Raw genomic sequence first — 17551 nt, forward strand, 5'->3', positions numbered from 1 at the left:
CGTATATTTGCTTGGAATTTGGATTTTCTGGAATTGGTTTATATTCACATGTTAATGGTAAAAGTGGTTTCATTTGCTACTCACTTGCTCTTTCCAGACCAAACGATAACAACTGCTGACAGAGATAAAAAGGTGTAGAGGTGGATGAACACAGCGGCCTAGCAGCATCTTAGGAACAGGAAAGCTGACGTTTCGAACCTAGACTCTTCAGAAGGATTCAGCTGTGAACTTCCCTATAAACACCGGCCAATAACAATATTTTTGCCTCCTTTCAGAAACACAGAATTCCATGGCACAATTGGAGCCTACATGCATATCTGAAACTGGTATGTCCAAAGATTCATCCCCTACCTGACCTCTTGGGCATTTCTTATCACAGGATCCCCAGTGTGGAAACAGGCTCTTCAGCCCAACAAGTCCACACTGACTCTCAGTGCATCCCAGCCAGACCCATCGCCCTGTAACGTACCTAACCTTGCACATGCCTGAACACTGAGCAATTTAGCATGGCCAATCCACCTAACCTGTACATGTTTGGACTGTGGGAGGAAACCCATGCAAACAAGGGGAGAATGACTGTGTGGAGCTTGCACACAGTCACCCAAGGGTGGAATTGAAGCTGGGTTCCTGGTACTGTGAGGCAGCAGTGCTAACCACTGTGCCACTGCACTATTTTAAAAATTTGCAGCAAGCTTGGATTAAATGGAGGAAATATTTATCTTGAAAGGGTGCCATTAATTTGATAAAAAAAAGGAAGAACCATTCCCTTCCTTTCATTTTAAAAGGATTTTCTCTTCCAAAACTTACAAAACAAAAAAAAGACAGGAAAAGAAATCTGACTGAAACGCTGAATTACATTGCTCAGGAAGAAAGTGCTAAACTAACTCCCAGAACTATATAAAATATATTTAATACAGCAATATCTTCTAGTTTAAAGTTGTTTGGGCCATGATTTTATCTTAATATTTAAAATGGCTATAACAACAGTTTATGACTCTACATAAAACAGCACACATCACTGCTTAACATTTACTGTCGTCAACACCGAAGTAATGGAGAAGTATTTAATTTGAAGGATGATTCTGTATACATAGGTAATAACATTATAAACAGAATGGACAAGATGCTCTCAGCCTACTTATATAGCTTAACTGATTTCAGCTGGTTGTTTCTAGCAATACTCCTTCAGTCCCTTGGTTGCTCAAAACATACATTCAAGCTCTGTAAGACTAAGATTCTAGGAGTGCGTGAACTCCAGAATGAAACAAAAATTCAGCAAATTGGCCTGGAGGCTGCTATGCATGACTAACTTTAAAAAAAAGTCGTACACTCCAAACTTCTCAAAATATTTCTGATGTGAACATAAAGAAACATTACTGACTGCCTTCAAACATATGCAATTTTTCCAACTGTAGACATTTGGAGGTACTTGGGAATGGATTCTCAGAATCTAATCTTGCATGCTTTAATGAAAATTTCCTTCTCTTAATTCACAAAACAATGCTTATTAATTTCTGATAACAATATATTGTTAGTTACAACAGACTTTACTTGTACTTACCTGAAATTGCAAAACTAAACAGAAACTGATGAGGCTACTGATTGTTTAATAGACAGTCCGAGAACTAACTGTCTTAATTTAAGCAATCTCAAAAACAAATGTTGGGTCCTGTTAACTTTAATTATATGCCTAATATAAACATGTTGTTACAAAGTTTTCAGCTAAGACATATTTCACAAAGCATTGTTTCAATAATTATAAGGGAAGGCATACAACAGTGTAAAGTCAATCTAATGAGCAGCAATGAAAGTGAAACAGTTGGACAGTCAGATGGCAATTCAAAAATCAATAACATGAAAAAGTACAAGGCTTTAAAATATAAAATATGCTACCATGATAAACATACAGACAATGATCTGCAAATTATTTTAGCCAAGAGCCTCACAGTCAGTACTAGATTTCAAAATGGCAGCAGAGTAGGGCTCCTGAGTCAGTGCTCGTTCGCTCCCAACCATCTAGTTTCCTTTTTTCTTCCCACCTCCCCAGCCCCTCAACATTTCTTGATAATGTTTCTGTCTACATAATTCTTGTCCTGAACAGCATTTGTGGCTGTGAGCTGAGGCCCAGCATTGATTCATGGTGTAACCAGTCATGATGGCAGCAGAGTAGCAGTGCAGCATGTGGGGTCCTGGGCTCAGGAGCATAGAGCTTGTCTAATCCTCTGCTTTTACTTTATTTTAAAATTTCTCTATTTTGTTTTTAATTCATTCATGGGACGTGGGTATTTGTGTCCAGCCAAAATTTATTGCCCATTCACATTGCCACAAGTCAGGAGTCATGTGTAGACCAGACCATATAAGGGTGGCAATTCCGTTCCTAATAGACATTACTGAACCAGATAGGTTTTTCTGGCAATCAGCAATGATTTCATGGTCACTGTTGGGCTCTTAATTCTGGATTTTTAAAAAAAAAAATTGAATTCAAGTTCCATAATCTGCCATGGCAGGATTCAAACTTGGGTCCCCAGAGCATTACCTGGGTCTCTGTATTAGCAGTCCAGCAATACCACTAGGCAATCGCCACTTTACATGGACAGATTGGGCAGCATGGAGGGGGCTAACACATCAGAGGCAAGGATTGTTTCTGGCAGCTGTGGTGATGGAGGGAGAAAAATTTGTGCTCCCAGCGGCGATGGGAGGAAGGAGAATTTGGGTCTAGTGCGGGATCCAGCAGCTTCAGCAGCAGCTGCATCACCGAGATCAGTCCAACGCAGTCAAGATGACGCTGAACAGTGGCAACACAGTTCTGTGGCAGTAGTATGGCAAAGGGACTTGCAGCAGGCTGACTGCTTCATGCTGGTGGTGGAAGAGGCTGGATCCTGGCCCTTGGTGAAGCATTTGAGGAATATAATGTTGAACTTTTAACATTACTTCCTCATTTTTCTACTTTATACCTAAGATTTTGTACCTCGATACCTTTGCACCAGAGATGGCATTGGAGAAAGGCAACTCAACACAATTTCCACTGTACTCCTGTATCCCTGAACGTGAGTACATGTGATAATAAAAAAGAATTCTAAAAAATTCTAATTCTAGATTCTACTGCTGATAATTTAATCAAACATTCAAAAGCAATTGTATTAAGAATTGCTTTTCATGATTGATGCCAGTTTTAAAACATCAAATGTTGGTCAAAGTACAAGTGAAAGAACAAATTTTAAGCAGAGAACGGTGTTACGCCCACTTCTGAAATCTTCACATAATCCACTCCGAATTGAACAGGAGAAAACAAAATTTTTGTTTTGATAATTTTGTTAGTCAAAGCCTTACTAGTAGTTACAAGTTTTTATGCTCCCTAAGTATAGGGCTCCAATTCAAATCCAATGGCAGTTTATGATCTGGATTTTAATTAATATTTTCACAATGAAAGTACCATTCACTCTCACCTGCATTAAATTGATACATTGAAAAAGAGAGTCTACAAGTAACAAAGCGTAAACAGTTGGCATATATACAGCAGGAAATAGTGAATGGCTTTCACACTTAGTATTTATTTATGCCACAGTAAATATTTTCATTTAAGATTGCTAGATGCTGATTATCTTTACATTGTCATGCTTTCTATTTTTATTTCTTTGTCCTTCATGATTTTGTTTTCTCACTTTTCTTTGCAGATTCTGGTGCATCTTTAATTTCCTTTTCTTTACAACTCTAAGGAAGTCACTACCACAATTTCAAAATTATCCCACAAAATCCACCATCCCCATAAAACAAAGTTCAATTGGAAGGATTATTAACCACAATTATCATCAATAATCCTCTGTCTGTTTTCTTGGGGTTCATACACTAGGAGTAAAGAATGATATGGTGGCACTGTACATTAAACACGAAAAGTCCAACCAATATCAGCCTTTCTTAGTTCAAAGCCCAAAGAGTATTATTGTTTCCACTGAAATTGAAATGCTGAATTACATTGTTTAGGGAGAAAGTACTAATCTACAGAAACCAGCTCAGAACTATATAAAATGCATATGGCATAGCAGTATTTTCTAGTTTAAAGTTACAGTTTGTGCCAGCATTTTACCTTTATAATTAAAGTGAGTGTAATAACAGGTTAGTTACATTTTATGACTCTACACGAAATAGAACGCACACATCATGGCCAACATCAAGGGTGGCATGGTGGCTCAGTGGTTAGCAAAGTTGCCTCATAGCGTCAAGGACCCAGGTTTGATTCCACCCTTGGGTGACTATCTGTGCAAAGATGGGCAGGTTAGGTGGATTAGTCATAGGAAATACAGGAGTGGGATGGATCTGGGTGGGATGTTCTTCGGCAGGTCAGTGTAAACTCAATTGGCCAAACAGCTTGGTTCCACACTGCAGTCAATGTATTTGATTTCAAAAATGATTCTCTATATGTGGGTAGCAAAATGCAATTGAAATAAATTATTCTTGGCGGATACATTAACAGCATAGGAAAATTTCCCAATGCTGATGGGATATCATGCAAAATTTAATTGTCAGGTGAATTCCAGCATGCTTTACTCATTAAGTAAAATATATATTTTAAAATAAGTTTCATTATATAAAATTTAAAGTGCCTCATTTTTCACCTTAGATAGCTTCCAAAGTAGGCCACGATGTTGGCATGTTTACACTCCTTTACCATAAAAATTTCTTGCTGTATAACGGAAAAGTCATCTCCTGTTGACAAAAAAAAATACGTTAGTATATCACAGTATCTCTGTACATTCCTATGTTAATCAAAATACATTCAAGTCACAGACAACAGTTCAGGTTATTTGGAACCATCACGAATTACGCACGTTCTTCACAACATCTGTAACTTTTAACAAGGTTGACCATACCATTTTCAACTAATCAGATCATTGTCACTATACGATTGGTGGTAGTTTGTTGTCTACCAATTGGCTGCTGTGGTTGCAATATTACAAAATAATTACACTTCAAAAGGATTTCATTGATTGTGAAGTAGTTTTAAAATCTGTTCAAGGTCCTACAAAAACAAAATCTGTAGGCACAATACTGAATACATCCCTGTTCACTGCCATTTATTACATGCTTCTCAACATAATCTTTTTGGTACACTAATGTTGGATGGTCATCTTAGTAAGAAAACTTTAATGTCTGCTACACAAGTTCCATCCTATAGGTGTCACTATCTCTCAATTTATTTTTGATCCAGTCACTGCAAAACCTGTGTAGTTGGCCTCTTCAAATAAACAACTTAGCTCAAAATACTAATCACAGATTAAACAAAAAAAAGCTTTTAAAAATTCCAAATATAGTAAAATTGTTTCCTGTCCAAAGTACAAATGAACAATAATCAATATGCTCCCTGAGTGACGGTAAAATTATACTCATCCCTTCAGTTTTTCCACACAAAAAGTAGCTTTGCTTTAACTATGGATCTAAGGCTTGCTGCCCCAGCAAAACAGGTGATCCCAAATTCCCTTGGTTTAAAAGAATTAAGGAGTAAATGAGCATTCCCTAGGCCAATCCAAACAAATAAGCATGCCCTTAGCAATGTGTAACCTACTGGACCACTTTCCCGAATCCTTCACTGCCTCAGACAGAGGTAACCCACACATTCATGACCAAAATAAACAATTTTGAAATTCAGGTCCATGAACACTCCGTCCAGGTTTTAGCGCTATGCAGATATTAATAAATAATTACCACCTTCCTTAATCCTTACAGCAACATGCATCACCTCACACTTGTGTATAAAATATAATCACCTGCACATCTGCCAATGTGGTATACTGCATCCGCTGTACCTGTTGTGACCTCCTCTACATCAGAGAAATCAAGCGGAGGCTTGGGGGCCACTTTGCAAAACAACTACATTCAGTTGGCAATAAACAACTGCACCTCCCAGTCGCGAGCCATTTCAATTCCCCCTCCCATTCCTTAGATGACACGTCCATCATGGGCCTCCTGCTGTGCCACAACGATGCTACCCAAAGGTTGCAGGAACAGCAACTCATATTCTGCTTGGGAACCCTGCGACCAATGGTATCAATGTGGATATCACAAGCTTCAAAATCCGCACCCCCCCCCCCCAACTGGATCCCAAAACCAGCACAGCTTGTCCCCACCTCCCTAGCCTGTTTTTCCTCTCACCTATCCCCTCCTCCCACCTCAAGTTGCACCTCCATTTCCTACCTACTAACCTCATCCCATCCCCTTGACCTGTCCATCCTCCCTGGACTGACCTAACCTATCCCCTCCCTACCTCCCCACCTACACTCACCTTTACTAGCTCCATCCCCACCTCGTTGACTTGTCTGTCTCCTCCCCACCTATCTTCTCCTCTATCCATCTCCCCATCTCTATTTCAGAACCTTCTCCCCATCCCCCTTTTCTGATGAAGGGTCTAGGCCCGAAACATCAGTTTTTGTGCTCTTAAGATGCTGCTTGGCCTGCTGTGTTCATCCAGCTCCACACTTTGTTATCTTGGATTCTCAAGCATCTGCAGTTCCCATTTTCTCTTATCTGCAATTGTCTGTCCATTTTACTAACCTTGTTGCCTTCTGTGTTATTATCCAGGCTGTTTCAAATTTCACCAAATTTGGTATCATTTGGAAAGTTTGCACCTCTTTATTCCAGTTTCCAAGTCATAAAAGCCATGGTTCCAACATCATTTCCACTGGCCTCCATTCTGAGAAACAACCATTTGTTATTTGCATGCCGTGATAAGCAGGTTTTTCGACTCTCTCATATTTCCTATTCTAGTCTCATCATCTCTCCACCCATCCTCTAAGACTTTCAGGTTAAAAATTCAAAACAATGTCAAGTTTTCCACTTAGAGCCATCCTCTTTTCTCCTACAACCTAAATGATAAAACTGGCATTATAATCTCTTACTCTACAAGTTAGCCATCAGTTTTGTTTTTTGAATTTTACTTTTTCAAATCTGTTTTTGATTACTTTTGTTTAAAGTACCCCTAAAGTTAGTGTCAAGTCATGAAATTAAGGAAACAGATTGTAGAAAACTTCCACATGAACAATTGCCAAGTGAAACTAATGGAGCAATGTTCTCCACAGACTTCTTACAGTATAATTTAGTTGGCATTGTTTTAGTTTCCTTCCCAAATAGCATCCTAATAATCTTATTGTGCCAACAAATGCAAAATGGAAAACGTTCACACATTTCTAAATTTAACTTTAGCATGTAACTCCTTTTTAAGTTGTCAGACAAAGCCTCCTCCAAGAAAAAAGCAAAAAAAAGGCATGGCCTTCTGTACAAAATGACAGGATCAAGTGTACTTTACACACTGTTCTTATACATTTCCCCAAAGTCTACTGGGTAGCTATTTCCTTCACATAAATTATTACACTTACAAGATGTTTGGTACTCCATCGAAATATAGTTTTATTTACAGTAGTGCTCAAAATACAGTGTCATAAGGTGTTTCTGCACCCAAAATACCATGGAAAATCCAATTACTCAGGCAACCAGCAAAAAGAAGTTACCCCATAAGTTGGAGATAGTAAGAACTGCCAATACCGGAGTCAGAGATAACACAGTGTGGAGCAGGAGGAACACAGCAGGCCAGGCAGCATCATGGGAGCGGGAAAGCTGATGTTTCAGATCAGGTTTTCTGAAGAAGGGTCCTGACTCAAAACATCAGCTTTCCTGCACCCCTGATGCTGCCTGGCCTGCTGTGTTCCTCCAGTTCCACACTGTTTCCCCATAAGTTGAACTGACAGAATCTCAGAGGAGCTGCTCCTCCAATTACAGGCTAGTTCCTGCCCACATCTGCAGCTGATCAATAATGAAGGTGGGAGGGCAGACTGTTTGAAGGCACACTGGACATACTCAGAAAACAAACACTGGTGAGCAGCCACGCTGGGAGTATCATCAATCACAAGTTTCACTATAATAAACATGGTCAATTGATAAATTTAAATCCAGAGACTGAGATCAGAGATACAGTAAAAATAGAGGTATAACTGTCTGGTTAAAATTGTTTCATCCTTTATGTCTGTGATAGAAGCATGTCAGCTGTGACCGCACTAGTCTGTGAAAGGTAGGTTTAGGTTAATGGCTTGGTTTTGTATGCAGGACCATGTGTCATTTAAAGTGAAAACTTATGTTGCTAACTTACATCTATTCGTCTGTGCCACTTTAAAGACTGTTGTTTCTAAACAATGAAATGTATTGTCTGTCCTGGTTTTAACTTTAATGGATGGTGGATAGTTAAGGATATCAATCATTTTATCTAATTCAGCTTGTGTACTGCATGGGTCTACACAAATACAGAAACTGTTACCATAAGACCATGTCAACCAATAAATAAGCTTAGTGAAAATGAAAAGTCACAACAATCAAAACGAAATCCTTAAGAAAATCTTAGCACAAATCAAAGCACAACTGTGTGCTCAGTCTCACAATCTTCCTTGAGGGAGTGAATATTGTATTAGAAAAAGCTGCAGGCTTAACAAACAGCTTGACAAGATATAGCACTTTTTCCATGTCTGCATGCATCTTTATACCAGCTTATAGGAAGATATGGCAGGAAGGTTGCCATTCTTTGGTGCCATCTTACTGCGCTGGGCCAATTTCAGCAACACAGCTGCTGCTGACGCCGCGGGGACTTGTACTGGACCCAAACTCGACTTCCTCCCACTGCCGCTGGGAGCACAAACTCTACTCCCTCCACTTCCACAGCTGCCAGGAACCAGGAACAAACCTCAGATGTGGGATGCTACCACTAAAGAATTGCTTACCTTGGTGACGTAGGAGCATAAGTGGTGAAGACTCTATCTCACCCTTTAGATAACTGCAGAACATAAACCAGCTCAGACACAATTTGCTTGCTAATCCTAATATAATGCAGGTATGGTTAGCATTTTACAAATGAAAACATCCACAGCCCTCCACAACACACCACTAAAAATTAAAAACATGTAAAACTGGTTTTACAGGTACATTGATGTTGTGGTGTAGTCAAGGACAGCAAGTGGAGGACAGTTATTTAATTTTGAATTGGGAGAGATCAAATTTCAAATGAAACTTCTCTGTGCGCATAATTCAGAGGCATTATCCACAAAATTAGAAATTTTATGTAACAAAGCCTAAAATTCAACTGCACAAGTTTAAATTAAATATGTACAAGTTGCCAAAGTATCTGCAATTCTTTCAGTTACAAGCACAGGAATATTAGAGTCTCAAATGCAAAAAAATTGATCACATAGACAATGCAATTTAGAATACACACAGAGTGTAATGAAAACTTTTGTCACACTTTTTGGTATTGGGGTAAAAATTCTTGAGGGAGGCTTCCAAAACTAAACAAGAAAATGCTTATCACATATTTACAAAATGGACTCTCTCCAATATGTCAAGTCAGACTGAAAATCTGAAAACTTTGCTCAATATTTGATTATCTATGGTCTCTCCTTTATCATCCTTCAAAGCAATGATGACTATGTTCATGCTCTGAACATTCAGTAGGGTTCCAGTTAGTACACAGGTGACTATTGAAACCAATCCGCCAACAAAGCTTTCTGCAAAAAAAGGTAAGAAGATGTCACAGGCAAATGTGTTTTGGTCAAGTTGGTGGCTCAGGAGTTTGTCATGTCAGAGGCAGTGAGAAAACATGTGATTGTTTTCAGTGAGGGCTGTACTTTTTACTTCATTGTTCTAGCTCCAGCAATTTTGGGAGCACTTCTACCAAAACTCAAATTCAATATAAAAATCCTGTCTGAAGAATTCAGAGTGACTTGTAGTACTTTCTCTGACCACTCAGATCACTCCAGACTCAAGAACATAGGGCTTGATAAACAGATTTGGATGTAAACACAGGAGGTATGGTTAGTAAATTTGCAGATAACACTAAAATTGAGGGTGTAGTGGAAAGCAAAGAAGGTTGCGTCAGAGTACAACAAGATCTTGATAAGATGGGCCAATGGGCTAAGGAGTGGCAGTTGCAGTTTAATTTAGATACACGTGAGGTGCTGCGATAGGGTTAGGGAAGGCAATTCAGAGCAGGACTTATACATTTAACAGTGAGGTGCCGGGGAGCATTGCCAAAAAGAAGACTTGGAGTTCAGGTTCATAGTTCTTTCAAAGTGGAGTTGCTGGTAGATAGGATAGTGAAGGCGGCCTTTATTGGCCAGTTCACTGACTATTGGATTCAGGAGGTCATGTTATGGCTCTATGGGATGTTGGTTTGGACACTTTTGGAGCAGTGTGCGCAACTCTGGTCTCCCTCCAATCAGAAGCAAGCTGTGGAACCAGAAAGGGTTCAGAAAAAATTTACAAGAATATTTCCAGGATTGGAGGGTTTAAGCTACTGGGAGAGGCTGAACAGGCTGGGGCTATTTTCCCTGAAGGGTTTGAGGCTGAGGATGACCTTTGAGGAGGTTTATAAAATCATGAGGGGCATGGATAGGATACATAGGCAAGGTCTTTTGTCTGGGATGGGGGGTAGGGGGAAGAGAAGAGAGAAAAAGAATCCAAAGCGACACAGCAAAGGTTTAAGGTAAAAGGGGAAACGTATAAAAAGGAACCTAACGGACAACGTTTTCACACAGAGGTGTGCATGTGCGTGGAATGAGCTACCGGAGGAAGCAATGGCATCTGGTACGGTTACAATATTTAAAAAGGCATCTGGATGGGTATATGAATATGAAGGGTTCAGAGGGATATAGGCCAAAGGCTGGCAAATGGGACTAGATTAACTGAGGATATCTGGTCGGCATTGATGAGTTGGACCAAACTCAAGGATGATTAATATAATCAGAAAGCATGATGGATTAAAACAGTGAAGAGGGTTGACATCCCAGTGTAACACTAATTAATGAGTGTGAATAGGTCAAAGGTTCATTAACATCTGCGAACATGCTGTAACACAACTGTTGAACAGCCAACGTTTTCCACTACCATCCATAGGCCCTGACATTTGACCGCAAACACCTCGGTCAAATCAAGGAACAGGGTGTCAAGGTCAATGTTCTTTTCTTGCCATTTTTCCTGGCGATGTCCAACTGCAGACATCAAAATTGGGCGACTCCTTGACTTTTATCAAACCTGCACTAGCTCACAGTCAGAAGATTCTGGTCGAGGTATTAGACTTAGCAGTCCATAAGTTTTCTGGCAAAGATTTTGTTAGTGATGGAGAGGAGCAAGAATCCATTGCTTGCTTTCAGGTGGACAGGTGGACAACTGAAGCATTTTTGTATTCTTGCAGGGTGGTTAGCTGCTCCCACATGGACTGAAAATTTTCAATGAGTTACCTGAGGCGGCATTAGCCGGCAGCCTTTTAAATGTCAACTGTGATAGCATTGATTTATGGAGCTCGACTGTGTGTGATGAAATTCAAATGCATTCTGAAACAGCCAAGTGATACAACATTTAAAAAGAGGCAGTTTCATAATTTGGCTTAGACCTTCATTCATAGTGGGGCAGACTAAGAACTCAGCTGGCAACCTAAATCTTGGTATTATTGCAACATGTGGGCCATCAGGAGCAGGGCTGTAGATATTTTCTGATCAACTTGTTGAAACATTATTATACTCTTGTGGAGCAGGTAGGACTTGAACCTGGGACCCTGGCTTAAGTAGAGGTTCTACCATTGCACTACAATAGCCACTAGGGGCAGGATTATAGATATGTCCGAATTAACCTGTTCAGAGATGTTATTACATCCTCTGGCACAGATGGCACTTGAGTTTGGGCTTCCTGGCTCAGAGATAGGCAGGGACATTACCAACTGCACCATAAGAATCCTTGGTAGTAGGACTACATATCAACACTAACAACTTCCCGAAGAATCATAATGATTCCAACAACATATTTATAATAAGATAATAAAGTGTAGAGCTGGATGAACACAGCAGGCCAAGCAGCATCTCAGGAGCACAAAAGTTGACATTTCAGGCCTAGACCCTTCATCTGAGGGGGGGATTGGGGCGGGGGGGGGGGGGGGGGGGGGGGGGTAGGGGGGACCGAAGATGGAGAGGAAACAAGATAGGTAGACAGAGGAGAGTATAGGTGAGGAGGTAGGGAGGGGATAGCTCAGTCCAGAGAAGATGGACAAATCAAGGAGGCGGGATGAGGTGATAGGTAGGAAATGGAGGTGTGGCTTGAGGTGGAGGAAGGGATGGAAGAGCGGAGGAACAGGTTAGGGAAGCAGAGACAGGTTGGGCTGGTTTTAGGATGCAGTGGGGGGAGGGGATGAATTGGGCTGGTTTTGTGATGCGGAGGGAGGGGGGTGTATTCTAGGTAGCTGTGGGAGTCAGTGGGCTTGAAATGGACATCAGTTTCGAGCTGGTTGCCTGAGATGGAGACAGAGGTCCAGGAAGGGATGGATGTGTTGGAGATGGCCCAGGTGAACTTGAGGTTGGGGTGGAAGGTGTTGGTAAAGTGGATGGACTGTTTGAGCTCCTCTGGGGAGCAAGAGGCGGCGCCGATACAGTCAATGTAACGGAGGAAGAGGTGGGGTTTGGGGCCTGTGTTGGTGCGGAAGAGGGACTGTTCCACGTAACCTACAAAGAGGCAGGCATAGCTTGGGCCCATGCGGGTACCCCTGGCCACCCCCTTTGCCTGTAGGAAGTGGGAGGAATCGAAAGAGAAGTTGTTGAGGGTGAGGATGGGTTCGGCTAGGCGGATGAGGGTGTCGGTGGTGGGGGATTGGTCGGGCCTGCGGGACAGGAAGAAGCAGAGGGCCTTGAGGCCATCTGCATGAGGAATACAGGTGTAAAGGGACTGGACATCCATGGTGAAAATGAGGTGTTTGGGGGCCAGGGAATTGGAAGTCCTAGAGGAGGTGGAGGGCGTGGCTGGTGTCACGGACGTAGGTAGGGAGTTCCTGGACCAAAGGGGAAAAAAATGGAGTCCAGATAGTGGAGATGAGTTCGGTGGGGCAGGAACAGGCTGAGACAATGAGTAGACCAGGGCAGGCAGGTTTGTGGATTTTGGGAAGGAGATAGAAACGGGCCGTGCGGGGTTGGGGAACAATGAGGTTGGAGGCTCTGGGTGGGAGGTCCCCTGAGGTGATGAGGTCATGGATGCTGTTGGAGATGATGGTTTAGTGCTCGGGGGTGGGGTCATGATCGAGTGGAACATATTTATATCGTACCTTTAAAAACAAAACATCCCCAAGCACTAAAACAGGACTTTAATAAATCATGACTGAGTCACAAAAGAGATAAAGTCAGATGACCAAAAATTTGGTCAGAGATAGATTTTATGAAAGTGGCCAAGAAAGATGAAATAAAGAGACAAAGAAGCATAGAAAGGGAATTCCGGAGCTTGGGGCCTGAGCAACCGAAGGCGTAGCCACTAAAGGTAGAACACTGATGGCTTGAAAAAGTGTCCAGAGAGTTAGAGAGGAGCAGATTTATTGGAGGATCATTCAACTGGAAGAGAAGACATTAAGGAGAGGCAGGATCACTGAAGAATTTGAAAATAAGGGTGAGAACATTTAAAACTGCTTCTTAACCACAAAGCAAACAAAAACCTCTTATAATTTTGCCTGAATGATATGTAAATTGTGAGGCCAAAATGAACTGCAACTAACTCAGTTTGCAGAACCAGGAGGCACACACTGTGACTCTTTTGAATTGTCTTCTCTACTTATATACAGAAAGATTATTACGGTAAGCAAAACGTCAATTTATGGCACAAGGTCTCTTTGGAAAATTCAGAAGTACGTAGCATTGATTCCTTCATTATACAACATTACAGCACAGTACAGGCCCTTCAGCCCTCGATGTTGTGCCAACCTGTCATACCGATCTCAAGCCTATCTAACCTACACTATTCCATGTACGTCCATATGCTTGTCCAATGACGACTTAAATGTACCCAAAGTTGGTGAACCTACTATCGTTGCAGGCAAAGCGTTCCATTCCCTTACTACTCTGAGTGAAGAAACCACCTCTGACATCTGTCCTATATCTTTCACCCCTCAATTTAAAGCTATGCCCCCTCGTGCTCGCCGTCACCATCCTAGGAAAAAGGCTCTCCCTATCCACCCTATCTAACCCTCTGATTGTTTTATATGTTTCAATTAAGTCAAATCTCAACCACCTTCTCTCTAATGAAAACAGCCTCAAGTCCCTCAGCCTTTCCTCGTAAGACCTTCCCTCCATACCAGGCAACATCCTAGTAAATCTCCTCTGCACCCTTTCCAAAGCTTCCACATCTTTCTTATAATGCGGTGACCAGAACTGTACACAATACTCCAAGTGCGGCCGCACCAGAGTTTTGTACAGCTTCACCATAACCTCTTGGTTCTGGAACTCGATCCCTCTATGAATAAAAGCTAAAACACTGTATGCCTTCTGAACAGCCCTGTCAACCTGGGTGGCAACTTTCAAGGATCTGTGTACATGGGCACAGATCTCTCTGCTCATCCACACTACTAAAAATCTTACCATGAGCCCTGTACTTTGCCTTCTGGTTACTCCTACCAAAGTGCATCACCTCACACTTGGTCTGCATTAAACTCCATTTGCCACCTCTCGGCCCAGGTCTGTAGCTTATCTGTGTCTCTCTGCAACCTACAGCATCCTTCGTCACTATCCACAACTCCACCGAACTTAGTGTCGTCTGCAAATTTACTAACCCATCCTTCTACGCCCTCATCCAGGTCATTTATAAAAATGACAAACAGCAGTGGACCCAACACCGACCCTTGCGGTACACCACTAGTAACTGGACTCCAGGATGACCATTTCCCATCAACTACCACCCTCTCTTCTTTCAGCAAGCCAATTTCCGATCCAAAAAATCAAATTAGGAACATTTATTTTGGAATACCAAATGTGCAGGTGCATAATTCAGACATGACCTATGACAAGGGTAACATGCTTGGTGGACCTGTAATGTCAGTACAGGCATGAAAATATTACAAATTTTAAGCCTGTGTTACTTTAAAATTAGACTCTGATGAAACTAGTGAGGTGGCCTTTGCAACACTAACAGACCATCAGCTTCTGGAGGGGTCCAAATTGAACAATAATAGGTGGGAATCTTCCTGTTCAAGGATATAGATCAGCAACAGTCCAAAACACTACATAGATCAATTGGCTCCAGGACTATGTTCCCAGGTTTGCAACATAAAAAGAATGCCAATAAGACCAGCAATTCACAAGCTAAGTGTGAAAGCCCACTGACCGCCTTCTATCCTGTATCAATGACTGTTAATCATATGACTAAAACTAATTCTGAAACTGAAATTCGTGCACTACAAAACACAAAACACACCGACAACAGTCTGCAGAACACGCCGACAAGACAACAGCTGCAGAGAAAGGAGAGAGGCTCAAGTCTTCTCAAGTACCTCACACTGGATTCCAAAGCTACAAGTTCACCTGTAAATAAATTGGACTTCTGATACAACAGCAAGGCATGCCCGTCTATGTGACCTACCGAATAGTTTTCACTTCAAAAGAACCCTGCAGTTTATTCAGATAACTGACCTCTGCTATCTGAATTGACCTGAAATACTAGTCAAGAGTAGGAAAAAGCTTGCTTCTTCACTAGGCTCTCAAAGACATACAAACTGTTAACATTCCTTTGGCCTAAGAACGTTGAGGTGCACTGCCTTCCGCAATTCCGTACTTGGTGTGAGACTGACACAGCATTACATGTCGTGGAGTGTGCGCGCATAAATAAATAATCCCCTTCCAGGCAGTACGGTGACATAGTGGTTTAGCATTCCCGGGCTTGACTCTAGCCTTAGGTGATCGCCTCTGTGGACTTTGCGCATTCCACCCGGTTTCCTCAGACAGTCTAAAGATGTGGAGATTAGGTGGAGTGGCCATGCTAAAAATTGACCTGCAGTGTCCAGGGATGTATAGCCTATGTGGATTAGCCATGGTAAACGTGGAATTACTGTGATGGAGTGGGTCTAGGTACGATGCTCTTCAGGGGCTGGGTGCAGACTCACTGGGCCGAATGGCTTCTTTTTGCAATGTAGTGATTCTATATTTAAACCCACTGAAGTCTGCTGTTGGCGGTTTTAAACTTGACTACACATCTATCTTTCCAAAATGAAAACATTTAACAGACAAATGAAATCAAATTTAGGTTCTAGGTTTGTCTCTAATCCCCTGTCTCAAATGGATATATAAAAACTTACTTTTCCAGCAACTTTGTTTTTTGACTTATTCACTCCCCTGTTCAAATAATCAGATCAGGCAGCATTTCTGCAGGGTGACAACCAAGTTAATACCGTACCATCAGGACTGGGAGGAATTAGAAGTGGAATAGGTTTTAAGTAGATTTCTCTCTGCAGATGCTACCCAACTGACTGAGTACTTGCACTATTTTCTCTTTTTAGTTCACATTTCCAACATCCACAGTATTTTACTTTTACAAAAAAAAGAATATTCATATAATTTAAGTTAGACGCACTTGCATGAGTCGAGCCAGTGATACTGGAAGGCAAGATACATGTTACATAACTTTAGGCCAACAAATATTTTATCTTTGAGGCAAGTGATATATTTTGCTTCAACAGAACATACAGTATATACCCACCCCCATCAACATTTAAAACCAAGTGGATCCAGCCCATCACTGTAACCCCACATTTACCATGGCTAATTCACAAAGGCTATACATCCCTGGACACTACAGGGCAATTTTTAGCATGGCCCCTTCACTGAACCTCCACATCTTTAGACCGTTGAGGGAAACCGGGCAAAATGCGCAACTTCATTTTTCTTCCAGAAACGTTTTCTTGTGTTGCGTTCAATGCCCTAACACTTCCCTGAGACCCAAAGTGCCACCATCTTTTAACTTTGTTTTTCTAGATTTATTCATGATCTACATCTTGATATCCAATCAGACTTAAAACACAATTTTTTCTTCTACAGGCCACATTATATATTCTTCAATCAAGATACAAACAATTTGACTCAAATAAAATTATAAAATCTAAGACATACAAGCGTTTAAGCAGAACAAAGACAAACATCCAGTTCATTCTTGACATAGCAAATTGCTGAGATATCATAATCCAATTAAAACTTGAAGAAAATTTACAACTGGTTGTTCCAATTGCTCAGTAGCATTTTGGATTTTACCACCTTTGATAGCAATCAGAATAGGGTGGAATGCAGTACTTACTTTTTGCTTGTTAACATATGAGGAGATACTATGGCATAGAATAAAGCATAGAAGTTACACCACAACTTGAAAAAAAAAGGCCCTTCAGGCCCCAACAGAAGAACTGTGGCCAATTCTGGATATAAAACTTGGAGCTGGTGCAAAATGATGTTGTCCGTTATGTGGAGAGGAGAGAGAAACCTGGAAAGTTTCCTTGAAGCAGACAGCCTTAAAGGGGAAATTAGTTAGAGATGTTCGAAAACTTGAAGTGTTTTAATAGAGAAAATAAGGAGAAATGGCTTCTAATGGTAGACAGGCAGAAAAACAGATTTAATTATTAGTAAAGATGACATAAGGAGAAAAACTACAGATCAAGATACGATGGTCTGGAATTCATTTCCTGAATGAGTAGTGAAAACAGATTCAATAATATATCTTTCAAAAGGGAATTAGTGAGTAC

At 41.1% G+C, this 17551-nt stretch overlaps 1 protein-coding gene across 3 annotated transcripts in view; it reads right to left on the reverse strand.

Annotated features, from left to right (window-relative positions):
• map4k5 (mitogen-activated protein kinase kinase kinase kinase 5) overlaps positions 1–17551 on the reverse strand; it is a 155685-nt gene that overhangs the window by 90625 nt on the left and 47509 nt on the right. The window contains exons 1-2 of one of the 3 annotated variants that reach the window (XM_059649148.1): positions 17113–17218; positions 4614–4704 (exon numbers count right to left, since the gene is read on the reverse strand). In XM_059649148.1, coding sequence (XP_059505131.1) covers positions 4614–4669 — 56 coding nt within the window. In that variant the 5' untranslated portion in view covers positions 4670–4704; positions 17113–17218. Of the gene's footprint in view, positions 1–4613; positions 4705–6546; positions 6630–17112; positions 17219–17551 lie in introns of those variants that run through there. The other 2 variants (XM_059649147.1, XM_059649146.1) reach the window with 2 other exon arrangements.

This window comes from Stegostoma tigrinum, chromosome 10 (assembly GCF_030684315.1).
Source record: "Stegostoma tigrinum isolate sSteTig4 chromosome 10, sSteTig4.hap1, whole genome shotgun sequence".
Lineage (NCBI taxonomy): Eukaryota > Metazoa > Chordata > Chondrichthyes > Orectolobiformes > Stegostomatidae > Stegostoma > Stegostoma tigrinum.